Source organism: Acipenser ruthenus, chromosome 10, assembly GCF_902713425.1.
Source record: "Acipenser ruthenus chromosome 10, fAciRut3.2 maternal haplotype, whole genome shotgun sequence".
Lineage (NCBI taxonomy): Eukaryota > Metazoa > Chordata > Actinopteri > Acipenseriformes > Acipenseridae > Acipenser > Acipenser ruthenus.
The window spans coordinates 12,847,978-12,875,941 of record NC_081198.1 but is presented as its reverse complement, the minus strand read 5'-3'; the positions used below and the strand labels follow the sequence as shown (position 1 = coordinate 12,875,941).

At 36.6% G+C, this 27,964-nt stretch overlaps 1 protein-coding gene across 14 annotated transcripts in view; it reads left to right on the top strand.

The window, feature by feature from the left end:
- The window catches only part of LOC117411132 (complement factor H), a 119,695-nt gene that overhangs the window by 69,275 nt on the left and 22,456 nt on the right, over positions 1-27,964 (top strand). For 11 of the 14 annotated variants that reach the window (XM_059031813.1, XM_059031810.1, XM_059031804.1 and 8 more), the window contains 7 exons: positions 631-816; positions 1,854-2,039; positions 6,290-6,475; positions 8,213-8,389; positions 9,600-9,782; positions 12,098-12,283; positions 13,223-13,387. In XM_059031813.1, the coding sequence (XP_058887796.1) occupies positions 631-816; positions 1,854-2,039; positions 6,290-6,475; positions 8,213-8,389; positions 9,600-9,782; positions 12,098-12,283; positions 13,223-13,387 (1,269 nt within the window). Of the gene's footprint in view, positions 1-630; positions 817-1,853; positions 2,040-6,289; positions 6,476-8,212; positions 8,390-9,599; positions 9,783-12,097; positions 12,284-13,222; positions 13,388-23,547; positions 23,728-24,051; positions 24,221-27,964 lie in introns of those variants that run through there. The other 3 variants (XM_059031814.1, XM_059031806.1, XM_059031812.1) reach the window with 3 other exon arrangements.

Here is a 27,964-nt window from a genome sequence, read left to right as displayed (position 1 = left end):
AATATCTTTTGGGTCTACATTTAAATGAGAGAAACAAATTCCTGTAGAATCATTGCATTCAAAAAAGATTCTACAGTGTTTAGCCAAATGACTACAGGCCGGACAAAGTTTGGGCCCAGTTACTGATGACTTGCTTTGGCACATATTACATGCACACATAACAAGAGGATTATGTTTTAATTTATGTGTCAGGGTTAATTCTGCACCCTGTACAATAGTTCTGGATCTGTACACATTGTTGCTATACATTTTCTTTTGCTCACACAAAGTCACTTTGCAAGGTACGCCCTCCATCCAGAATACAGAGGGAGGCCAAAACTCACTGTTATTCATATTTTCTGGTATCCAATTACTGTTCTGCCTCACATCATCAGTTGGCAGAAACAATACAACTGAATCTGAATCAATTGATGAACCATGAGCCTTAGCTACTGAGATCCTCCATACAAAAGGTGTCAATGTTTTACTGACCAGCCTAGCTGATTCAGCGTCACTTGCGACAGCAGGCACATTTTATGTAATTAATGGAAATATTTCATTAGCTGTAATCATGTTGAAAGCATATTGTGTTCAATGCCCATATTGTGACTAATTAATCAAATCATTCTCAAAACACTTATTTTTCCACAGCAATAACATGTGTAATACACCATAACATACTAAATGGAGGCATCGATTCTTACAAACGCGAATTCAAAATGAATGAAGCAGTGACCTTACGCTGCAATAACGGATATCAAACTGAAAATAAGAAAGACCTTGAAAGAGCGACATGCACTGAAACAGGAGAGTGGTCAATTACTCTTGACTGCAAAGGTAAGGTTTTATGTTGCACAACTAGATTAATAATATACCAAAAAACAAATTCTGATAATAAATTAGCTTAAGCAGGTGATAAAGAAAGACATTTCTTGATAAATCAGGTCCATTATTGTACCAGTCCTGCTGTCCCTTCCTTTTCTAACATCAATGTTAACATTTTAAATAAAGTACTTCATTCTTTTTTAACTAACTTTAGTTACTGGTAATTAGGGCAGCATATAGAGAAACTAAATATGATGATGATGTACAAAACTGTTACATAAAACATATTACTGTTTTTGCAGCTCATATTATTGCTTTTTTAACATAATATTCACAAGAACGACGAAAGATTCCATGGTAATTCAGTGGAAACTCACACAGCTATCATGTGGTGCTCAAGTGCAAATAGTGCCGATACATATCGACTCACTAGCCTAGATTTTGTAATTTCACTAAGCAGTAGCAATTGTGTGATCTTGTGTCAGTCAAAACTATACAATAATGACGTTAGAACACATTATTTCACAACTAAAGCTGTAGATGAAAGGCAGTAGATAGAGCATTTAAACATACGTTCACTTCATTTGCAGTTGTGTATTGAACAGGAGAACGACTTATACAATTATCAGTCCCCCTTGACTGACACACCAAGCAGCCCTGCCACTGACACAATTACATAGGAGGCTGGAGACTCTCTTTGTCCTTTTTTTTCCAGCGCAGTTACTGATGTGCCGGAAGTGCTCTTAGATTCTGTTTCTCCTTTTTATTTATTTTAGAAATCATATGTGAAGTAAATAACATACATTTTGACAGAGCTAGTAAGACATTACAATTATACAAAAACATTCCTTCAACAAAGTTGAGGTGAAATTACCAACAAAGTTAAAATTTAAAAAGACTACCTGACAGTAGTAGGGCAGGCACATTTTATGTAATTGATGGAAATATTTCATTAGCTGTAATCATGTTGAAAGCATTGTTACATGGTGTTCAATGCCCATATGCCCATAATTAATCAAATAATTCTCATAAAACTTATTTTTCCACAGCAATAACATGTGTAATACACCATAACATACTAAATGGAGGCATCGATTCTTACAAACTCGAATTCAAAATGAATGAAGCAGTGACCTTACGCTGCAATAACGGATATCAAACTGAAAATAAGAAAGACCTTGAAAGAGCGACATGCACTGAAACAGGAAAGTGGTCGATTACTCTTGAGTGCAAAGGTAAGGTTTTATGTTGCACAACTAGATTAATAATATACCAAAAACAAATTCTGATAATAAATTAGCTTGAGCAGACGATAAAGAAAGACATTTCTTGATAAATCAGGTCCATTATTGTACCAGTCCTGCTGTCCCTTCATTTTCTAACATCAATGTTAACATTTTAAATAAAGTACTTTCATTCTTTTTTTAACAAACTTTAGTTACTGGTAATTAGGGAAGCAGATTGAGAATCTAAATATGATGATGATGTACAAAACTGTTACATAAAACATACTACTGTTTTTGCAGCTCATATTATTGCATTTTTTTACCATAATATTCACAAGAACGACGAAAGATTCCATGGTAATTCGGTAGAAACACAAACAGCTATCATGTGGTGCACAAGTGCAAATAGTACCGACACATGTTGACTCACTAGCCTAGATTTTGTAATTTCACTAAGCAGTAGCAATTGTGTGATCTTGTGTCAGTCAAAACTATACAATAATGACGTTAGAACACATTATTGCACAACTAAAGCTGTAGATGAAAGGCAGTAGATAGAGCACTTAAACATACGTTCGCTTCATTTGCAGTTCTGTATTGAACAGGAGAACGACTTATACAATTATCAATCACCCTTGACTGACGCACCAAGCAGCTCTGCCACTGACACAATTACACAGGAGGCTGGAGACTCTCTTTGTCCTTTTTTTTCCAGCGCAGTTACTGATGTGCCAGAAGTGCTCTTAGATTCTTTTTCTCCTTTTTATTTATTTTAGAAATCACATGTGAAGAAACTAACATACATTTTGTCAGAGCTAGTAAGACTTCACAATTATACAAAAACATTGCTTGTTGAGGTGAAATTACCAACAAAATTTAAAAAGACTACCTGACAGTAGGGCAGTGTCTCGAAATCCGCGGGTTCAGATTCCTTTACGTACTCTTTTGAATTGCTCAGCACACACTCTTATCTCAGGGGAGACGTTAGGGGGACAGAGATGTTATTACTCCTAGTGGGATATAGTTCGTGCTCTGGACCCGCAGTATATCCAGATGACTAATATAGAACTCAAGAAATTGACAGACTCATGTATTTAAAGTTTTTTACGAATCGGAGTATGATTAGTACTCGTTTGGTTTATTAACGGTTAAATATTGGATAGAGTAGCTACAGGCTACGTCGTATCCCCAGCTGACAGGTACACTGGGCAGTCCAGTGTCTTAACAGATATCAACGTTAACACTTTAATACATGTATATATATGTAATCAAGGCCGACAAGCAGGCCAAGAACACGTCACCTAAAGTACCCAATGGTCTATTTCAGCACATTCAACAAAACACTCTCTTATTTCTAAAACATAGCTTGAGTCCCTTATAGCAATACATGCAATACATGTGAGGTAAAATAATAATTGATTAATGCTTACCCTTTAATATAAATCGTAAAAGGATATGAATCTCTTCACCAGGCAAATTAAACTGAGTTCAATCAGCTCCACCGTGTTTTGGTTTGCAGAAGATGGACCACCTTACCCTGTCTGGGATGAGTGTGGTCCTCCATTGAAATTACTTTGGAGTTAAATAGGTTTTTCGTCTCATTGGAATACATGGGACGCCTCAATTAAATCCAGTTATTAATCTAGTGAGACAGCTCTTATCCCTTTTACAAATAATAGTTTTCAAAAGATCCGGACTAACTTTTCAGAATTAATAGGTGTCATGTACTCAATAAATTCAAGACTTCACATTTGTCTATCTCCAAACTTTACGATCTCATTTCTTGCTTTCCTCCGAGCCCCTCCTTTATCTGAAAAGTTAAGTGAACCAAAGTTCCCAGGATCTTGGTTTATAATATAATATAAAAACACTACTGTTATATGTGCATGCAAAACACTATTTTTATATGTGTTATATATGAGAGATGTTCTTAATATGTGACATCATCTTCTAATTGATTATGTTTTACTAAATTAAAGGTATGTGTTTCTTTTAACCTCATGTTGTTCATCATTTTGTTAATGAGTCAGTTTCAATTCCATATACCATTGTCTAACAGAGTATTTGACAAAAGATTGTCTCATGCAGTATTTAAGTCAATTAGTTTCACTAGAATTATTTCATTAGAATTATTTATCCCTTAAAAATTACACTAACCTGGCTCTGACCTGTACCTGACTTCTGAATGTGCTTTTCCAAGCAGTTTCCCATAGTCTCTTGCTTCTTCCAAAGCCAGAGTCTGTGCAAACACTTTTTAGATTTATGACCTATAAATGTCTGTTAAGCCATAATTTTTACATATTATTTCAAGATATATTCTTATCTGTGCTAAACCACTAATTCCATAAACCTTAACACTCCAAGTCTATAAGACTTGCAGCTTTTTTCTGGCGTGGAATGTAAGATGACCCCCCTTGCAATGCAGCAGTTTCACAGAACCACATTATAAGGACTCCATCTTCAATCATTAGACAATAGTATAGTGGATTAATAACAAGGTACATTATAGTATATTATTACAAACTTAACACAAAAACATAACACAACACCTTTTAAATTCTATAATTCAATGGATATCATAATGTCTAGAGGTCTTGTTGTTTAATATAAGGAGAAATAAACTTGTACCATTTTCCCATTTAATTAAATCGAATACCTCTCCAGGTTTTAATCTTCTTATCACTACAGCAAAGTCATGAACAAGCAATAATACTTGTCAGTTTTTAAATAATATGTTTTCTCATTATAGCAAATACTTAAAACATATTATTAATCTCATGAAATAACTATTATGAACTATAAACAGTGTCAATTAGCACTGAATCTGTTTCATTATAAGATAATCTTTCAACTAATTTACCTCAGTTTAACAGTTGCTCTTAGAATTTATAATATTTCTTTGGTGAATCCCTCTTAAGATTTAAATCCAAATACAGGCCAGTATAACTGCATTCGACTCTTATATTTTTTTATAATGACTGAACTAGGCTTGACCCTGTTCTTTGTTCATACAAAATCCAGCCGAGACAGTTTTTTTCTTAAGACCTTTGGCTGTTAGTTAATTTATAGGTCATAAAAAGTCTTTTTTCTTATCTTGTCTTCAGAGACATAATTCTGTGGATTAACGTTCACTTCGTAGCTGGAATGGTACTTTTTATCAAGCGTCATGCTTTCTGAAGATAAGATATACAAGTGGTAAATCGTTACTAAGTATTTAATTAAATGTCAAATCCATAACAAGAGTGGACTGACCTATTTCATAGAGCAAGAGAGCCATCTACTGGCGGTACAAGGATACTCTTTCTTTATCCTTCCTAATATCTCTGACACTTCATTTTTATAATACATTCCATATTTAAAATCGCCTAGTACATATCCAGCATATCCACACGTTCCCAGCAGGATTCAACTTCTGTGCCGGGTTCAGCTCTGGTTGGTTCCGCGAAAACGACCACAGGCCCCTTTATCCAAAGTTTAGCATCACAGGTGTGAGACGCCATCTTCCTCACTTCGTACCTACAAGATACTTGGACACGTTTAGCTGGGACACCTTCTACACATTCCAATTTACCTAGATGTGCCCGTTTCACTAAGTGACCTCCTTCACAATTCATGCATTCAATCCTCTTAATATCTTTTGGGTCTACATTTAAATGAGAGAAACAAATTCCTGTAGAATCATTGCATTCAAAAAAGATTCTACAGTGTTTAGCCAAATGACTACAGGCCGGACAAAGTTTGGGCCCAGTTACTGATGACTTGCTTTGGCACATATTACATGCACACATAACAAGAGGATTATGTTTTAATTTATGTGTCAGGGTTAATTCTGCACCCTGTACAATAGTTCTGGATCTGTACACATTGTTGCTATACATTTTCTTTTGCTCACACAAAGTCACTTTGCAAGGTACGCCCTCCATCCAGAATACAGAGGGAGGCCAAAACTCACTGTTATTCATATTTTCTGGTATCCAATTACTGTTCTGCCTCACATCATCAGTTGGCAGAAACAATACAACTGAATCTGAATCAATTGATGAACCATGAGCCTTAGCTACTGAGATCCTCCATACAAAAGGTGTCAATGTTTTACTGACCAGCCTAGCTGATTCAGCGTCACTTGCGACAGCAGGCACATTTTATGTAATTAATGGAAATATTTCATTAGCTGTAATCATGTTGAAAGCATATTGTGTTCAATGCCCATATTGTGACTAATTAATCAAATCATTCTCAAAATACTTATTTCTCCACAGCAATAACATGTGTAATACCCCATAACATACAATATGGAGGCATCGATTCTTACAAACGTGAATACAAAATTAATGAAGCAGTGACCTTACACTGCAATAACGGATATCAAACTGAAAATAAGAAAGACCGTGAAAGAGCGACATGCACTGAAACAGGAGAGTGGTCGGTTCCTATTCTCTGCAAAGGTAAGGTTTTATGCTGCACAACTAGATTTATAATATACCAAAAACAAGTTCTGATAATAAATAAGCTTGAGCAGATGTACCGAAAGAGCTACGAAGACATCACAATCATACACAAAAGGGGATCTGCTTCCTTACACATGTGATAAGGGTTATGAGCAAGATGGAAATCCAGAATGCACAGCAAATGGTTGGATTCCAGAGCCACACTGTAAAGGTATGTGCAAGGCTGAAAGCCCTGCTGGTGCACGTGTGTCTGTGTTGGTGTGGGGAATATTGGGTTGGTTTAATTTGGGGAGAAAGGATAGAATCAATGTTGGTGATAGAGGTGAAGGTATGTGTTTTGCGTTCAGTGCTCTCCCTGCTGATAACATCTGGGCTGTGTCACTACCCTGTCACAAGGTATCATTTAAACATTTTTTGTAAGAACTAAGAAGAACTACTAATGCTGCTGAACTTGAAAGGTGCATGTAGGACCTCTTAAATTAGTTATATATTTATTTATCTAGTTATCTTCATTTGCTTGTTAAGCACTTGGTAAATACTTTGTGGGTATGGCTGAAAAATGTGACACGTTTCCATTCATATAGAAGTGCCATCAAACAGTACTTATTATATCGGTTCTTATTTTAGAACAAAAATGCCAAGCACCTATTATAAGTGATGGATATTTTTATCCAGATGGTGAATATTATAAACAGGAACATTGCTTTATTATGCCTGTGGACCTGAGCATAAGCCTATAATAGGAGGTACGTGGTAGAAAGTGATAAAATGTGTTGATGACAGTTGGTCGGGTGATGCCAAATGCATTGGTAAGTAGATTCAGTTCATAAGTTATGTTCCTTAGAATGCATAATACACCTTATTTCTTTAAATATATAAATAGATTAATTTAGGTAAATATATTATATTTGGTAGACCTGGCACAAGATCAAGTCTACATTTAAGATTCAAGTTTCTCACAATATTACCATAAAATAATCAATTTATTCTGAGCTTCTTTAGCTGTTAAGTAATCAAAATAATGTGTGGTGGCTAGCTGTTTGGGGTAACATCTTCACAGTGCAAGCCATTGCAACCACCATCTGTCAGAAAATACAGCATTTGCATATCATTAATGAATATCAGAAATATAAAATGTAATCTTAGTAGGTACAGCATGAATATGCCTTCAGAATATTCACAGTAAAAGTCATATTGCCTTAGTGTGTTATACATAATAGTAACTGTATGTTTAAGTAATGTACACTGTGCGGTACAAAAGTCATGTACACTGTGCTGTACATAATAACACATGTACACTACTGTACATAAGTCATGTACACTGTGATGTACATAATAACGCATGAGCACTGTGCTGTACATAATAATGCAGGTACACTGTGCTGTACATAATAACACTTGTACACTGTGCTGTACATAAGTCATGTACACTGTGCTGTACATAATAAAGCTGCCTTTCCCATCAAGGGCATTTATTGATAAACACACAAGAGTGAATCTCTTGTCACTGGAACTGCATACAGTATCTCAGCAGTATATACTATGGGCTTGTTTTTTTAAGCTTAGTAACTTATAAAAAATAAAATATAAAAAAAAGCTAATCATATTGGTTTTGGTGTATTTTATTTGTTTGTAATACAGTGCAATGTACAATAATAAAATTGTACCTATTTAGCAGTAGGCTGTATATAATTATAATTAACCATATATTATAATAACTACATTTCTCATTAGATAAAGGCTCTTGTCTCCCTCCACCAAATATTGAGAATGCAAGTAAAAAAACTAAAGAAAAGGAAGTGTACAACAACAATGACATTGTGGAATATGGTTGTCATGCTGCATATAAACCTGAAAATGGAAGCTCTGCAATATGTGTTAATGGAACATGGGAGTTACCAAAGTGCATTTGTAAGTAAATATTACTGTCCATATTCACAATTTTTTGTGCTTTCATCAGGTTTTCTTTCACATTAATAAGCAAAGTATCACCCCAGCAACATACAGCCAAGTGTATGGTAGAACAGAAACATGACATTAAGAAACAAGGGGCAGGATTTTCAAAAACCAGTGTTATTGTATGGAACTCATGGTATTGTAACAAGAGCTTTAGTAGCAAGTGATTTTCAAACAAAATGTGTTAATTAAATCAATCTGTTAACGCTTTGAAATTGAGTCGATCAGGTCATTAATGAACACTTTCTCATTAAAAAGCTTCATTGTCACAGGTCACCTACATCACTTCCTGTCTCAATGAATAGATAAGGGGAACTTGTTAATCAAAATGCAGATTAAACAAATAAATAAATAAATAAATAAATAAATTAAAAATTAAAACCCACTAATTTACCCTCTTCGGGTGGATATTTTGCGACAGCTTACTATAATGTGCATTTTGTAATAAGAAAAAATATAAGATGTAAGAAAAAATATACTGTAAGCCACCTGTGTATATTGGTTGGAATTTATTTTCGGTCAAGCTATATTTTAAGGGCCTTTTTTTTTGTTTATTAACTGTTATCAAACATTGTTAATTGTTGGCTTAGGGTTAATAAAATTCTGATTTGCTGGTCCTGTATGCTCTCTGTATTGTCAGCCACGATCTGTTAAATTTTTGTTTTAAGGTGAGTTATTTACTGTTTCGTTAATTAAAACTGTCCTTTTCCAAGTACAAATTAACACCCGATAAATTATGACAATTAACACAGATTTGCTTTGAAATTCCCACGCAAACAAAAGAAATAATCGCAAGAAGCACTGCTCGTTAAGATAGTAACATTATTTCGTAAATCAACATAATTTCAGAAACAACATTAGAACGATTATTTAATAACGAAATAGGCATAACGACCGCTTGAAAATGCCAAAATGAATGCTACATACCGATTTCTTGATTAACATTTGAGTTATCATTTACAACCTTCTGAAAATCCTGCCCAAGGAGGCTGAAGCAGTATTCACAGACCCACAATGGAGAATCTCATTCCTGGTAGAAACAGTCTTTATCAAGATCAGATGACTTTCACAGCCCCTTCTAATCTCCCTTCATATACCTGACTCCTGTAGTTATCCTTGGATATTGTATACTTAGGTTTTTATTTTGCATTTCATCTTTTAACAGTAAATAAAACGGCTTGTGGTACTCCACCATACGTACAATATGCTGTGATAACTAATGAAGAAGAAAAATACTATGAAAAGGATACCGTTACATACATATGTACAAACAACACACGTCTTGAAGGGTCCAAAGAAATTACCTGTCAAAATGGAAGCTGGGCTCAACCTCCAAAATGCTTAAAAGGTACAGTGAAGTAAACCAGTCCTTTAAAGGACTGAACATTTGAAGCTACTTATTCTTATTACTTCTTTCAATGATGTGTATTGAAAAAGGAACAATTGTTCTGGCAGTCTGGTTCACTTTTTTAGGTGGCTGTAAATACAGGTTTTAAGAACAAAATTTATGTTTCCGGTCATCTCGGGCCACTTATAGCTTTCACTTAACCTACATATTTTGATAAGAAGAAAGCCAAGAACATTAACCACCAAAAGGGAATACTCTCTTCTACTTTGAATCTGTTTAGTGTTGCAATAAAATTATCTACTTTATTTACAGAATTTAACTGATAGGACAGTGTTTAATAGCTAGTTACACTAACTGCAAAAAAAAATGAAGTATTAATGTGTAACAATTGAAATGGTTTGGGGCCGGGCCTGTAAACAGAACAATTATGTGAGGAACCTGAAATAGACCAGGGTTACAAACAATAAAAACCATCCATCTGGCAGTGATTATGTTATCTAGCAAAGTAAATTAAGTTGTGAAGAAATAAAATGGCCTGTAACACAAGCTAAACACTTTTGTTTATCTTTCACTCACATCTCTCTCCCGTTCTTTCTCCCTGAACACCCAACCCTGATGAGCTGCTTGATGCGTGCTTTTATACAGCTCTTCCTGAGCTTGATTGCTTGTTAATCATTCAATCGGGCTCCAGCACATTCTGCATGTGAAGTGATTTGGCAGAGAAGGCAATTCAACCTTCCCTGGCAAGCTAAAACAGAGGTGCAAATAAAACACATTTAAATAATAATACCCCGTCACAGTCTGGAAGCAGACCCCAAAGTTTTTGGCTTGACAAACAAAGTTGGTCTTAAATATAAATAGATTCACATCGAGATGTTCAAATTGGTACAGCTACAGTTTATTTTATTTTATATGACATAAATGGTTGTCCTTGCTAGTACCTTATTTTATCGTATGATGGAGTGATTAATTCCATCTCCATCTTTTATTTAGCAAATATGTGCGCAGCCGCTACAGCTCGGGCAAAAATGACAGCGTTCGTGAACCTCTGTGATAGCACACGAAAACGTGATTTACAAGTCGGATCTCATGCGTGGGCTAACGCACATCAAATACCAAATCATGCGCCCAGCCAATCAAAGCTCAGTGGGGGGAGTAAGGTTACAACCAATAAAGATTCAGCATTCACCAAAAATGTTAAATGTCCAGCAGCCTGAGTGAGAGGATGACCAAGCCCTTCAAGCAAGGCTACACATTTATTAGCAGCCTGGAGGGGGAGAGTGAATACTTACAAAATAAAAAAAAAAGTAATCTGTAAGCAAAATTAAGTTACATAAATATTTTTTTCTGTTTCACTTGCTGAGTGAGCGCATTTATTTAATGGTCCGCATGCATACCTGCGGACCAGTTATGGAACTCCTGTCTATAAGGCTTTGTCTGACATGTCTGGCACTTGCAGCATTTCCAGCCTCCAACACTGGGGCTTCAAGTTCTGTATCTGCTTCCCTCAAACCCTGTCATCTTTCCTCTGTAAGTTCAACATCCATTACGGAGAGCTATGTTATGTAAAACACAACAAGCGAGGATGATATTGCTAACCTTCTGAGGAGTGCACTGTAGTGTTCCCCCAGAGACGTCCAAACATCAGAATCACATTTTGTCGATTCCAAATGTTCACTCAATTACAGTACGAGCACATTTAAAGGTACGGTTATACCTCTGTTCGGCAGGGGTCGTGGGGTTGAGCAGCACTCCCATAAAGTTCAGCCCATGTCCAGTGCTAACGCTGACTTGCCAAGTGGACACTAAAACACGGTTGCTAAATCACATAGGTGGGCAAAGTCTGTTTGCCCACACGTGCACCTGATTCTGGTGCGATAACTGCCCGCAAAAGTGTTTTGCAATTGCCTTGGGGATTTGCGAACATTGCTAAATGGGGCCCATCATGTTTTTTCTTTTTTTGGGGGGGTTGTTTTGTTAAAAGTAAAGGTCTTAATCAGGAGTAACCTAGCTAAATAAGTAGTTTAAAAAACAAACAAAAAAACACTGCCTTAATTTGGTCATGAGGGGTCATATCTGATCTCGTTAAAGTTGTAGTCTTGTTAGATGCCACAGCAAAGTGGAGGCGGGTTTATTATACAGATGTGAAAAGGGAACTGCAATGCCTCAACTGAAAGTAAGCATAACCTTTATAGATGCATTAAACTTTTTTAGAAATAATCTTTTAAGCAATTTAAAAACATGTTTACATATTTTAGTTTGGAGAACAGATCCATTAGACATATTTGATCATTATAAATTTATCTTTTTTATAGTGGCTATTTTTAGACGCTGTGAACCTCTAAAAATAGATAATGGGTATAGGATACCAGAAAAGAGCACATATGATCCGAATGAATCTGTGGAACTTGGGTGCTTTCCTCCGTTTGAATTAAAAGGACAACGTAAAATAACCTGTGAAAATGGACACTGGACTGAAACACCACAATGTCAACGTAATGGTGAGTGAATTTGTATTTTGTTATTTATAATGGTTAATTGTTTATGCTTCCTGTTGTCACACAAATGCAACTCCAAACCAATCTCCACATTATTCACTCAATATACTGTAAGCTAACCCATGTATAAAGCAACTACAGTAAAATCTGAATTGACCAATCTCTGCATAAGGCAGACATCTGCTTATTCAAGGAAGGCAAACAAAAATGTTTGCTACAAACTAAGCTTTAACACAGTAAGTGCTGATGCAACCTAATGGTTTAGTCTGGCAGAGTTTCTTTTGAATCCCAATTTGTGCTTTACATCAAAAGTGTATAATCCAAAGGGAACAGACCACTTACACGTATTAAAGGTGAAACATGTACCCTAGGGAAATACAATAATATTTGTGAGGCTACACACTTCCACAATGGTTAGTTTATTTTCTTTTCACTTCAGTTACAGTTCTTTACAATTCCTTATCAGTGTTCATTTTGCCTCCTGTATCACACTGCACCCGATCATGTGAATGTCTTACTATACACCCTATCATGGGTTATTGCTAACTGTTTACACTAGTAGCACCTTTAGAACTGGGTTTGAAGGCAACAGCTATTTTATCTGCTTCTTCAGTGCAGTTTAAAATCACAAGCACATTAAAACTCTCTTTTAGAATTTTTTTTTTTTATAGAAAATTTTCATGTATTCATAGAGAAAGTTTTAAACCTATTTAGCAACAGACAACTTAAGAGCCAGTGACCACCAAGCAAGGCTCAAAAGAGGCTTGTAAAGGTTTTTTAAAATGCCAATGCTGCATAACTCTATAGCTTGTACAGATGTATCTGTTTTCACAGTGCTGACCACGTCATCCCAGTCCATCCGAAGAGAGCAGTGTCCAGTGTCAGTTAGTCTAGATATGTTTAGAATCTAATAAGGAAATAACTTTAAATGATACATTACAGATGGGACATGTGAACCTCCGCCTACTGTTGAAGATGGGATAATTATTAAAAGAAATGAAAGGAGTAAATCAGTTACCTATGAATGTCAAAGGTACTATGTACTGGAAGGAGACTCGACTATCAGGTGTCACTCTGGAAAGTGGTCAGACGCGCCCACATGCATAGGTAAGTAGCCCAACATTATTAACATAGCTCTATTTGTACTCTAGTTTCTTCTAGTATTTAAACTAATGTAATGATATATAGTAATTGTATTTTAGAAAACCATTTTATCAATCTGTCAGACAGAAAGCAGGTGTGATTTTAACTACAAATGAGAAAGATTTTCACAGTAAAAGGAAAAAAAACTTCAACAATCAGGTGTCTCAAGAACCAAGGAGCTTAGATATATTTTGAAGAAAAAAAATGCCTCCAGGGAAATGGTGGTCATCCCATTATATACAATATGTTCATATGTTCTCCTAAATATACAGTAGGAATGAACGTGGTACCATAGGTGGGATTGGGGGGGGGGGGGCAAACAAGGGCATGTGCAAAGCAACAGAATCTACTCATCATTTCAGTATTGCTAATATTATCTTTGAAACTGCATTTTCATGTGATACTAATGAAGATGTTAGTCTTATTGTATCGTATAAATAAAAAGGGCTAAACATATAAATCCTTTCAATATATATTTTATAAAACGCACTAGAATCACTATTGACAGTTACAGTCGCATGAAGAAACAGAAATACCCTGCTTACACAGCGGACTCAACCAGAAATATGATGTGTCATATTATTAGTAAGCCTGTCAGAAACATCATTAAAAAAATCTTGCTACTTTAACTGCGAGTCATTTGGTTAGTATTCGTTATGATCATCAAAAGTTGTTTTTTTTGTTTGTTTTTTTTTGTTTTTTTACAAAAAAGTGTTTGCTTAATTTCCCAGTGTCGTATCTACCTCAGTGTCCCCTTGAAATGTGTATATCCTGTCCTCAATTCACATGTGCACAGTGAGTCCTCTCTAATCTGCCCACAAGAATGACTGCTTTTCTGTTTGCTTGTCCACAAGCTTAAATTTCCCAAAAAAATAAAAAAACAAAAAACCTTCTACTTAGTCTCTACCTATCTGTATTGAAAAACCAAAGCAACACCATACAATCTGCAAGGAGCTGATGGTATTACCTTGTGGCAAACATGACATATCGGTACTGTACGTTTAACAGAGAGCCACTTGCGTATAAAAGCTGAACAATTAGCTTGTTGAGGAGGCTTGCTGGAGGTCACTACGGGTGCTGTATGGAGGTTGGCGGTTCCTGTTTGCTATGCAGTCTGGGATGGAAGGCATTGTGTGATGTCATCAGGAAGTTTGGAGCTGAGTGCTGTGACTGATGGCGTGTTCGAACGAAACAATTTTGAAAAGGAAAAAGTTTTCTATATTATCAGCGGCTGCATGAGGAAAACGTTGACTAAACTACTTGCCAAGTATTTGGAACAAACTACGTGCCGGAGGCCAGGTGAACAAACAAGGTTAACTAACCTGTTTGTTCCAGCGGAACAGGTCGTACAGCTTTGAAATTGGGGAGTTTGGTTTTAGGTCATTGAAAGGATTCCCGCATCGTTGTTTCGATTGCTAAAGGGAAATTGACATTTTTGTGACTGGTTCAATATCCAATTCAGTCGCTGCAAGGAAGAGAAAATAATTCGAATATAACTGACTTGCAGCATATTAAATGAACATTACTCTGTCTATCAGAACTGCTATAGAATTACCGCCAATCCTTGTGTGTTATTACAGACTCGTGTGTTATTTTCCGTACTTTATTATTTTTTCTTCTATTTATTTATTTTGTTTTGACCAGTAAATAATTATAAATATTTCTTTATAGTATATTGTTTTTTTTTGTTTCTGTATTTTATTTTAGTAAATTGTTAATTAATTTTTGTTTTGTTGATTAATTGTTGGGTATGTATATTGCGTTGTGTGTGTGTTTGCTGAGACTATTGAAACCCGGCTTGCAGTTTAATAGTGTAAATTGGCTCGTGAGGGTATATTCCCGCAACCACTGGCGTTGATTACTAAAGAGGTGTCTTTGGTAACACGATGGTAAAGTTAGTTTGTCTCTTGGAAGGACCGTATTTAAAGCAGGTTTCCAATAGGGATGAAAAGCTTTTCATTGCTGTGTACTGTTTGTTACTACCATAGCAATTAACTGTTATTTTTATGTTTGGTTAATTAATATTTTGTTCTGTACATGTTTTGTTTCTTTGTTCTGTAAAACTTGTTTTTTTATTTTGTTTATAATTTGGTTTCATTATTTTGGGGTAAATGGACTTAAAGCTGGAGCCATCTAAATATATATATATTTTACCTCATAAGCAACTTGTTTGATCATTCAATTAATTACTAGTCCCCTTTTTCTCTGGTTGATATAGGACTTGAATAGGATAATGGGTTTTCTGGTCTTCTGGTCCTGGTAATGTGGTTAAGTTAAATAATTTGATAGGACATTTATTACTATCTGGCACCCCAGAGCTTGACGCCGTTACATAAGTGGCACCCCAGATGGGACAGAGCTAATTAGTACTGGACTAATTGGGATATAATTAATTGGAGTTGATAATTGGGTGATTGTTTTAGAGGGGGAAAAAATGGCTAATGTTTTTGAATTGAGTGATGATCAGTTAATGCCTACAGCTGATATGTCCTTGCTAGATTTTGAAACTGAGGGTGTTTGTTCGCCTCAAGAATATCCTCCTTTAAGGCCATTGCCTACACCGTTGGGTTTACGATCAGGAGATCTAGATATACGGGTGTTGGCGCAATCAGTGGAAATAAGTAGACAGATGGTAAATGAATTGCAAACCATTGTGCAGGAAAACTCAAGAAAACAACTAGCTATGGAAAAAGAATTGGTTGATCTTAAACAGGAGCAAGGGTTTATTATTGAAAGCATTGAGGGTTTAAAGCGATATATACCATGTGTTATTGAAACATCGGTGAATGAGTTGTCTGATGCTGTCACTAAAAGTGTCAATGGTGTAATTAAGCATTTAAGGGAAGAATGTAGGGCTAACATAGAAGGTGTGAAGGAACTGATTTTAAATTTGCAAACGCAGAATAAGCTTGAGAATCGTGTGGCAGATGAACGGGATTTGTTGGTTTGTCGGACAGTACAGGAAGTGAAGCAATTGGAAGAGTGTTCTGAGATCTTAACAAAACGTGTGAGGGTGTTGGAAGCAAACCATAAGAAAGGGGGTGTTGGTTTGTCATTGGAAAGTAGTGCACAAGTGAGAGGAGAAACTGGTGTAACAGCAGCTAAGTTGCCTGTTAAAATTAATTTTCCGTCTTTTGGAAGAGTGCATGATGAAAGTGATCCTGTGAAATATTTAGCCAAATGTAGTGATTTTCTTGCCCTGCGTCCTATGTCTGATTATGAAATACTGGCCACAGTGAGTAATGTTTTACATGGCATAGCCCGTGATTGGTGGGAGATTGCTAGAGAGCAAGTTATTAGTTGGGCAGATTTCAAGGAGAAGTTTATGTCTGCATTTCTTTCAGATGATTATGAAGATGAATTGGAGGAGCGAGTGAAAACTCGAGTGCAGGGATCAACAGAATCGGTACAGAATTATGCATATAGTTTTCGTGCTTTGTGTAGAAGGTGGAAATCTTCAATTCAAGAGACGGAGGTTGTAAAACTCATGTTAAAGAATATGAATCCTAAATATGTTAGTCATTTGAGAGGTAGAGTTAATACAGTAGAGGAGCTTGTGCAGTTAGGAAGACAAATTGAGAAGGATCTGGCTGCTCAATCAGAGTTTGACGGGCGCCAGACCTATGGTGGTAATAAAGAAAGGGTATATAAAGGGCAGCAAGTTACCCCAGTGGCGAGCAAGGATAATGTACTTTGTTGGAGGTGTAAACAGGAACATTTACCAAAACAATGCCCATTGTTTAAAAAAGAAGGCTACAAACCTAAAGTTGGTGTAGTAACAACTGCAAAAGGAGAAGAGGTGACGGATGTCATTAATCCTAAAGGGCAGATTGGAAAATCCAGCAAAGAAAAGAAAATCCCACCCAATGTCTTGCAACAATTGATAGTTTCTGTTGGCATTAGACAGTGGGAAGGTAAGGGATTGTTAGATACTGGTGCTTCGTGTACTTTATTGCATGAGGATTTGTGGAAAAAAATGTGTGTGTCCAATGAGAAGTTGCAACCTTGGAAAGGAGGTACTTTGTTTTTAGCTAATGGTGACCCAAGTTGTCCATTAGGTTCTGCTAATCTAGAAGTTAATTTTCATGGCGTAACAGTTGCAATGCCAGTAGCAGTGGTGTCAGGGAATGGGTTGGCTTTTGCTCTAATTTTGGGTTTAGATTTTATTACGTCAACTGGAATGTTGATAGATGTAAAAAACCTTTACTATGTTATGCAGAAAGAGAAATTCCCTTTTCAACCAGGTTTTGCACATTTAAATACTTGGCATACATGTGAATCTACCACTAATACTTTTGTGTATACCAAGATTAATCCAGTAGTTGCAGTAGAGTTAAAATCAGAAATGTCTGTGGAAGAAAAGCGTAAACTGTATGTGAAGGAGGCTTTGTCTCGAATGGATACTGTATTTGAGTGTGAAAAAGAAATGGCTGATGTGATGGAAGTGTATTTGGGTGTTTGTACCCCAAAACTTGGAAAGACTGCAGTGTTATCTCATAAGATCCATGTTAGGGAAGGTCCTGCAATCAAACAACGGTCATATCCAATGTCTGCAGGAAAGCAACAAATGGTGAAAGAGCATTTGGATGATATGCTAGATAAGGGAATAATTGAACCTTCATATTCTCCATGGAGTTCCCCTGTAGTACTTGTCCCTAAGAAAGATGGCTCCCAAAGATTTTGTGTAGATTATCGTAAATTAAATGCTCAAACAATAACTGATGCTTATCCTATGCCTACAATTAATGATATGTTAACTTCGTTGTCTGGTTCACAAGTGTTTTCTACAATTGACTTGAATAGTGGTTATTGGCAAGTCCAAATGGATGAGACTTGCAAACCATTGACAGCATTTGTAACAAACTATGGCTTGTATCAATTTAAGGTCATGCCTTTTGGCCTTAAAAATGCTCCAGCATCTTTTCAACGCTTAATGGAGTTGGTGTTAGGAGATTTGCGTGGTAAGGTTTGCTTAGTATATCTAGATGATGTGATCATTTACTCAGCAAACAAAGAACAGCATTTAAGGGATATCCGGTCAGTCTTTGATAAACTTCAAGAGGCTGGCCTTACTATTAATTTAAAGAAGTGTCAATTTTGCAAAACTGAGATTAAATTTTTGGGACATATTGTTTCTACAGCAGGTGTGTATGCAGATCCTGCAAAGACTGAAGCAATTCAGCATTATCCAGTACCAGCTAATTTAAGGGACTTGCAAAGGTTCTTAGGAATGGCAGGCTGGTATCATCGCTTTGTTCCTGGATTCTCTGTCATTGCTGAGCCTTTGAACACTCTTAAGAAGAAAGGTGTGAAGTGGAGGTGGTCTCCTGAATGTCAGTCAGCATTTGAACAACTGAAAGGACATTTAATGTCACCACCAGTGCTTGGTCACCCGAACAATGAGTTGCCTTTAGTGGTCTATACTGACGCCAGTGGCTTTGGCTTGGGAGCTATATTGGTGCAGCGCTTATCTCCTACTCAAGAAGAGGTGTTGGCGTATGCCAGTCGAGCATTGACTCCTCCGGAGAAGAATTATACTACCACTGAGCAGGAATGCTTAGCAGTTGTGTGGTCTTTAGAGAAATGGAGACAATATTTAGAAGGCAAACCGTTTAAAGTGGTTACAGATCACTCGGCTATTTTGTGGGTTTTTAATACTACAAAGCCTAACTCTAGACTCATTCGATGGGCTTTACGCCTTCAAGAATTTGATTTTACTGTGGAGTTTCGGAAGGGTAAGCTGAATGAAGTCCCAGATGCTTTGTCATGTGCTCCATTGGGGACAACTGAGAAAGTCCTATTAGGAGTACAAGTGGAACAACTAGCAGCTGGGCAAAGTTATACTCCATTTCCTTATACAGATGATGATGTTTGGAGTGCGCAAAGAGAAGATCCGGAAATACAGAGAATTTATCAAACTCTTCTGGAAAAGATTGAAGATGATACCACCTCTGAACAAAATGAAAAGGCCTATGTTGTTTTAGAGGACAAGATTTATAGAGTGAGTAAAATGTACAATACTACAAAGTACCAACTCTATATACCAAAGAGTTTACGATCGGATGTGTTGCATGCCTATCATAGTAATCCTATGAGTGGGCACATGGGTCGGTATAAAACTCTGCACCGTATCCTGCAAACAGCATATTGGCCAGGGATATGGAAAGATGTTGTTACTTATGTGCGCAACTGTCAAGTTTGTCAGTCTGTAAAACCTGAAAATACTCGCCCTGTGGGGAAATTACAGTCTATTACAGTCACTCGACCATGGGAAATGGTTGGAGTTGACCTTATGGGTCCCCTGCCTAACAGTTCCAACAACAATACGCAATTGCTAGTGGTGGTAGACTATTACACCCGCTGGGTTGAACTTTTTCCATTAAGACAGGCAAAAGCTGTAACCATTGCTAACTGTCTGAGAAAAGACATATTTACACGTTGGGGTACACCTGCTTATCTTTTATCTGATCGGGGTCCGCAGTTTGTCTCAGAAGTGTTGACTGTTCTTTGTAAGCAGTGGAATGTAGTAAAGAAACAGACAACTGCATATCATCCGCAGACGAATTTTTCTGAGCGTATTAACAGAATATTGAAGTCTATGATGGCATCCTATGTGCAGGAACGACATGCTAAATGGGATTGCTATTTAGCAGAGTTCAGATATGCTATTAATTCATCTAAGCAGGAGACTACTGGTTATTCTCCTGCAGAGCTCAACTTAGGCAGATCACTGAAGGGACCTATCGATCAAGCCTTGTCTGGAGCAGGTATATCACCTGACATGCCTGCTTATGACACCCTACAACTGGTTCATGATTTGAAGGAGCATGTGCAAAGCAATGTTGCCAAAGCTAAAGTGCGACAAAAGAGGAATTATGATAAGCATCGAAGAACTGTTAGTTACAAGTCCCAAGATAGAGTGTGGGTGCGTAATCATGTTCTTTCTGATGCTTCCAAGAAGTTTACTTCCAAACTAGCACCTCGCTGGAAAGGCCCTTATCGTATTGTTGAGAAACGGGGTCCAGTGAGTTATCTAGTTTGTTTAGAAGACACCGGACAAGATGTCAGGACTATCCATGTTTGTGATGTTAAACCCTTTTATCCTACAGCCGAAGAGCATGATTTCCAACTTCGTCAAAAGGTGCTTGAAATCTTTAAGGATGATGATGTGGATGAAGAGTCAGAGTTTGCTGGTTATACCAACGAGGATTTAAACACAATGACTTGTGCTTTTTTAAAGGGGGGAGAATGTGGCAAACATGACATATCGGTACTGTACGTTTAACAGAGAGCCACTTGCGTATAAAAGCTGAACAATTAGCTTGTTGAGGAGGCTTGCTGGAGGTCACTACGGGTGCTGTATGGAGGTTGGCGGTTCCTGTTTGCTATGCAGTCTGGGATGGAAGGCATTGTGTGATGTCATCAGGAAGTTTGGAGCTGAGTGCTGTGACTGATGGCGTGTTCGAACGAAACAATTTTGAAAAGGAAAAAGTTTTCTATATTATCAGCGGCTGCATGAGGAAAACGTTGACTAAACTACTTGCCAAGTATTTGGAACAAACTACGTGCCGGAGGCCAGGTGAACAAACAAGGTTAACTAACCTGTTTGTTCCAGCGGAACAGGTCGTACAGCTTTGAAATTGGGGAGTTTGGTTTTAGGTCATTGAAAGGATTCCCGCATCGTTGTTTCGATTGCTAAAGGGAAATTGACATTTTTGTGACTGGTTCAATATCCAATTCAGTCGCTGCAAGGAAGAGAAAATAATTCGAATATAACTGACTTGCAGCATATTAAATGAACATTACTCTGTCTATCAGAACTGCTATAGAATTACCGCCAATCCTTGTGTGTTATTACAGACTCGTGTGTTATTTTCCGTACTTTATTATTTTTTCTTCTATTTATTTATTTTGTTTTGACCAGTAAATAATTATAAATATTTCTTTTATAGTATATTGTTTTTTTTTGTTTCTGTATTTTATTTTAGTAAATTGTTAATTAATTTTTGTTTTGTTGATTAATTGTTGGGTATGTATATTGCGTTGTGTGTGTGTTTGCTGAGACTATTGAAACCCGGCTTGCAGTTTAATAGTGTAAATTGGCTCGTGAGGGTATATTCCCGCAACCACTGGCGTTGATTACTAAAGAGGTGTCTTTGGTAACACGATGGTAAAGTTAGTTTGTCTCTTGGAAGGACCGTATTTAAAGCAGGTTTCCAATAGGGATGAAAAGCTTTTCATTGCTGTGTACTGTTTGTTACTACCATAGCAATTAACTGTTATTTTTATGTTTGGTTAATTAATATTTTGTTCTGTACATGTTTTGTTTCTTTGTTCTGTAAAACTTGTTTTTTTATTTTGTTTATAATTTGGTTTCATTATTTTGGGGTAAATGGACTTAAAGCTGGAGCCATCTAAATATATATATATTTTACCTCATAAGCAACTTGTTTGATCATTCAATTAATTACTAGTCCCCTTTTTCTCTGGTTGATATAGGACTTGAATAGGATAATGGGTTTTCTGGTCTTCTGGTCCTGGTAATGTGGTTAAGTTAAATAATTTGATAGGACATTTATTACTATCTGGCACCCCAGAGCTTGACGCCGTTACAACCTGTCTCAGTCTGAACAACATTTTAAGATAATGCTAGGCAAGGGGACTGCACACAAATGTTAGACATGTCAGATAATAGAAGTTCACAGCTGAATGAACGACTCTGCTCTCCAAATTGATTCTGAACATCGGGACCAGTGTAGTGTTATAAAGTGGTACATCGCCACAATGTGGCACGTTTACCAAAACTTGACCCGTGTAATGTTAGAAAGTGGTACGCTGTCACATTGAAAGTGGTATAGGTACAATCTATTGTGATGTGATGTGTTTTCCTATTGTCAAACAGAGGTACATTTACCATTAATTATACATTATTTTTTTGCAAACTTAAACAATTCACGACAAACAAGACAAAATGTGAAGTCCACGTAAGTTGCAGAAAAAAATTTACAAGATCCAATGTATTGCATATGATAAATATTCACATACTATTTTCCTAATGGTGGACAAATCTGAAAATTTCAAGTTAAAAGGTGTGAAAGACTGAAAACAGCATAACGTACCAGATTTGAATGGGCACTTCCCTGCTTTCTTAGCGGAAGTTGTTTAGTAGTTGTTTAGGCATGCACAAGCAAGCGCAGTGCGCTGTGTACCTGAAAATAACACTACACCGGTACTGTAAAACTTTACTGTTTTAATACTCCTGCATTTAATTGATACAAGTAAGTACAGTCGGCACTGCATAAATTAGATACAACTCTGGGAGACGGTTCTTCCCAATACTATTTATGACATTTAATTGGGACATAATTTCGTTTAATTGGGATACAGTACTTTCAAATGATGAAAGGATATCGATTTTCAGAGCAATACAGGTCGCGTAGCACAGTGCAGTGAGCACGTGATTAGGCTGTGACAGCTGCTTATTCTCCTGAGGCGTCATGATAAAGCGGCGCCGACAGTATGCTGTATTTGTGTGGTTGAACTTTCACTGTAGTATTATTAGGTTTTAAGGCTGTAGTAATATTAGTTTTGGTCTGCATCAGTTTTTCAACAGGAGAAAAGCAGTTTCTGTAACCCATAGAGAGGCAGTGGAAGCGTGATTTCTGTTCAGAGATTAATTTAATAAGTGTTGTGTGCGTCTCAAGGCCCACTCGTCAGTTTTACTTCCACAGTAGTAGCTTACATGTAGTTACTTGCATTAAATAGTGAAACGTATTGGAATGTAGTAGGCAAATGCCCCTGCTTGCCAAACATGGTGGGAGTGGGTGCAGAGGAAATGTTTAGTACTAAAGACTTTTCAAATTGGAAAACAGCAATCAAAAAATGTTGCGATCACCAAAAAAGCAGTTCACATGTTTCAGTACATGTGAATGTCTTTTTAATTAAAAATCTGCCTATGGATAGCATTTTCAACCAGTTTGGTGCTTTGTTAGTATATACTGGTATGTGTACTATTAAAACTGACTACTATAGCTCAATAAAACCTAAGTTAATAGACTTACCCCACATTACCCTATTGTTCATGGCATTTGTATTATTATTATGTTTCTATACATTTTTCATAGGACCTTGCATTATAAACAAAGAACAATTAAAAGAAAAGAAGCTTTGGGGCCCACAAACAATATATCTGGAACATGGGAAGAGTCACAGATTTGTTTGTATATCCAGATATCGTGTGAAAGATACATGGTATAAAACACAGGTGGTCACGTGTGAAAATGGTCAACTAGATGTCCCAGAATGTATGTATGACCAAGGATGTCTTGGTTTTGTTTTTGTTATTTTTGTACATACAAATGTTATAAAGTAGAAATGCTAATACCAATGTATTTAATAGGTCAGGTTAACATTCATATTATTTACTGGCTTTACCTGCTCATGGTAAGGTTTCATGTGTTTTTTACTGGTACATTCACTGTGTAAATTCCATGTCCAATCGACAGTGCTTATATTGATAAGAAAGGATCTCAAACACATTACTCTCCATTGTGATACATTAATACAAATAACATTTAAGAATCAGTAAAGAACAAATATAAGTAGATATTCTTTTCTTTTTTGGACAGGCGTATAAACTGAGGGAGTAAACTTGGATCTTTCAACAAGTAATATTCACTGGAATGAGAAGAGGAGGGGAATACATTTCATTTAGATTTAGATTGTCTTTTGCATTTTGTTTTTCTGTAGTTTTCTTTTACAGCTACAGCATAATAAATACACCCTGAATTATTTCTATTTTGTGTATATGTCCATCTACTATTGTTGGCTGACACAATTAAATATCATCTAAAATGTGCCCTTTGTCACATTTTCTATGTAAGTTGCTTTGCTAAGGCCGTTTTGAGTCAACTGTATTTACATTTCAGTTTGGTGTAATTGTATCAGTTTATCAATCTGAGTCATTGGCTAAAATGTGTAAATTGCAGAAATAAAGTTGAGAACCACGCCACAATAGGGCATTATATTATTGATTAAACTCCTTCCAATTCATCATCTTTGTGTGCTACAGTTTTCAATCATACCATCTGGAGTTGATGCTGCCTCACAAGACCCAAACACCCACTTAAATATGCTTCATGGGTATGCAGTGAGATAATTGTTCAAATGTGACAAATGGTAATTTTTTTACATATACATTATACAAAAATATAACAAATAGCGGGACCTTCATCTTTCTGGCATAGATTGTAGGCAGTTAGTGTGTCGAAAGGGATTGAGACCCGGATGGCTTGTGGGTGACATCACACCAGGAAATGGACACACACAAGACTGTGAGTGAAGCGCTGATCCGCGTATTTAATTCATGAATAAAATATTCAAACAAAACAAACACAGAACGCACGAAACACTTTATAAAATGGTACAATGGTCAAAACAAACAAACAGATGTAAATCATGTACCGTGCTGGTTCAACTCAAACACATTGTGAATCCGATCTGTCTGAGCTGAAGGAAATATGCAAGAGAGAATGGGACCAGATTTCACCAACAAGATGTAACATACTGGTTAAGAATTATCATAAGCATCTGAAAGACATAATAAAAGAAAAAAGACACATGAAATATCAGAGCTGGGATGCTAATGCTATATACAGTGGCTCTCACAAGTATTCACCCCCCTCAGACTTTTCCACATTTTATTGTGTTACATCATGGAATCAAAATGGATTTAATTAGGAGTTTTTGCCACTGATCAACACAAAAAAAGTCTATAATGTCAAAGTGAAAAATAAAATCTAATTGTTCTAAATTAATTACAAATACAAAACAGAAAATAATTGATTGCATAAGTATTCACCCCCTTGAGTCAATATTTGGTAGAGGCACCTTTGGTAGCAATTACAGCCATGAGTCTATTTGGATAAGTCTCTACCAGCATTGCACATATGGACACTACAATTTTTGCCCATTCTTCTTTGCAAAATTGCTCAAGCTCCGTCAAGTTGGATGGGGACCTTTGGTGAACAGCAATTTTCAACTCTTTCCACATATTCTAAATTGGATCTGGGCTTTGACTGGGTCACTCCAGGACATTGACCTTTTTGTTTTTAAGCCACTCCAGTGTGGCTTTGGCTGTATGTTTGGGGTCATTGTCCTGCTGGAAGATGAATCTTCTCCCAAGTCCCAGGTCTCTTGCAGACTTCAGCGGTTTTCCTCCAGGATTTCTCTGTACTTTTCTGCATCCATTTTGTCCTCTACACGAGCTTTCCAGGCCCTGACGCAGAGAAGCATCCCCATAGTATGATGCTGCCACCACCATGCTTCACGGTAGGGATGGTGTTCTCAGGATGATGTGCGATGTTAGGCATGTGCCAAACATAGTGCTTAGTGTCGAGGCCAAAAAGCTCTATTTTGGTCTCATCAGACCATAGAATCTTCTTCCACTTGGTCTCAGAGTCTCCCACACGCCTTCTGGCAAACTCTAGCTGAGATTTGATGTGTTTTTTTCAACAATGGCTTTCTTTTTGCCACTCCCATAAAGGCCAGTTTTGTGAAGCACCCGGGCTATTGTTGCCGTATGCACAGTGTCTCCCAGCTCAGCCGTGGAAGACTGTAACTCCCTTAGAGTTGCCATAGGCCTCTTGGTGGCCTCCCTGATTAGTGCCCTTCTAGTTTTTGAAGACGGCCTGTTCTAGACAGATTCACAGTTGTGCCATATTCTCTCTGTTTCTTAATAATGGACTTTACAGTGCTCCAGATATTCAATGCCTTGGAAATGTTCTTATAATCTACCCCTGATTGGTGCTTTTGAAGAACCTTATTCCAGATTTGCTTTGAATGTTTCTTCGTCTTCATGATGTAGTTTTTGTTAGGAATGTACTAACCAACTGTGGGACCTCCCAGAGACAGGTGTATTTAACCTGGAATCATGTGAAACACCTTAATTGCACACAGGTGGACTCCATTCAACTAATTATGTGACTTCTAAAGACAATTGGTTGCACCAGAGCTTATTTAGGTGTGTCATAGCAAAGGGGGTCAATACTTATGCAATCAATTATTTTCTGTTTTATAGTTGTAATTAATTTAGAACAATTTGTAGATTTTATTTTTCACTTTGAGATTATGGACTTTTTTTGTGTTGATCAGTGGCAAAGACTCCTAATTAAATCCATTTTGATTCCATGTTGTAACACAATAAAATGTGGAAAAGTCTGAGGGGGGTGAATAGTTTTGAGAGCCACTGTATATAAATATTTTTTGTTTAACTGTCAGAAATTGTGTATTTTGGTCTTTTTCATGTTAACTAGTGGCTAATGTTCACTGAATGCTTGTAGTTACCATGTTTTTCTTGAATTATCTTTTAAGTGTAGGATGCCAATACTTTTGTCTGTGACTGTAATTTCTAATATCACCATGATAAAACTGAAGTATAATTGAGACACTCTCTTATCCACGCCAGTTGGGCCTGGACCGTGTTCATATTAGTAGTTTGTTCAGAGTATGGATTGCAATCTGCATCATATTAAAAGTGTGTTGTATGGTTACTGTTTCATTTCTGACACTCTCCCAGTGTATTCTTTTTTTTTAATCAAATTGAGGAATATACTTTTTTTATTTTTTTTATGCTCTTTGTCCTTTTTCTAAACTTTCTTTCAAACAATGACCTGCAATGTGTACAAGTCCAGGTCATTGTTTGCAGTAGTGTTTACATTCACCTGTGTGGAAATTCAAATTTGGGAAAATGCCTCACTTCTGAGGCCATTGACTTTGAGTTTCTTGCCACCAAAACAAGAAAAAATAGATAATGTGGTTGTTTGTAAGGTTATTCAATGTGTTTGTGAGTGGCATTCTTTAGAAAGAAGTATCACTATGGTTATGCAGCTTTAAAAGAATGTTATGTATTTTTTTTTTTAATGTATCACCTGTCTTCAGATATTACTAAACAGAAATGTCCAATAACAATCTGCAAATCCATGTTATATTCTATCCTCAGAGGGCACATTATTTCACAATCACTCAGGAGAAAACCCCAAACACACAGCGCAATTAAGAAGAGCACCCCCCTCACACTGGGACCTCAGCATCGTCAAAAACATCCAGGTGCAAGATATCATGACATTAATACAGCAGGAGCTATTGTAGAAAGTATTAAAAGTATTAGCACTCTTAATTATCAATTACTTCCAACCAAGCTCAAGATCCAGAAAATAATGTCGAACAATAATGACACGACACTGTTATATAGTCTATACATTTTATCAAAGTGAATGAAGTAATATGGTACAAAAGTAACATTAAGTTTCACAATGGATAATATTCAGGTAATGTCCAGCTTCAATGTAAGGTATCAATTATAAGTAAAAGCAAGCATTCATCAATTATCTATATTTGTCTTTCTATAATAAAAGCAATGTTCTTAAATTAATAAGCAAATAGCATGAATACAATATGTAAGTAGGTTAACTGTTATATATATATAGTCAGTAAAAATATGAAATATGTGAATTCTAATTAATAGGATATTACAAAGTGAAT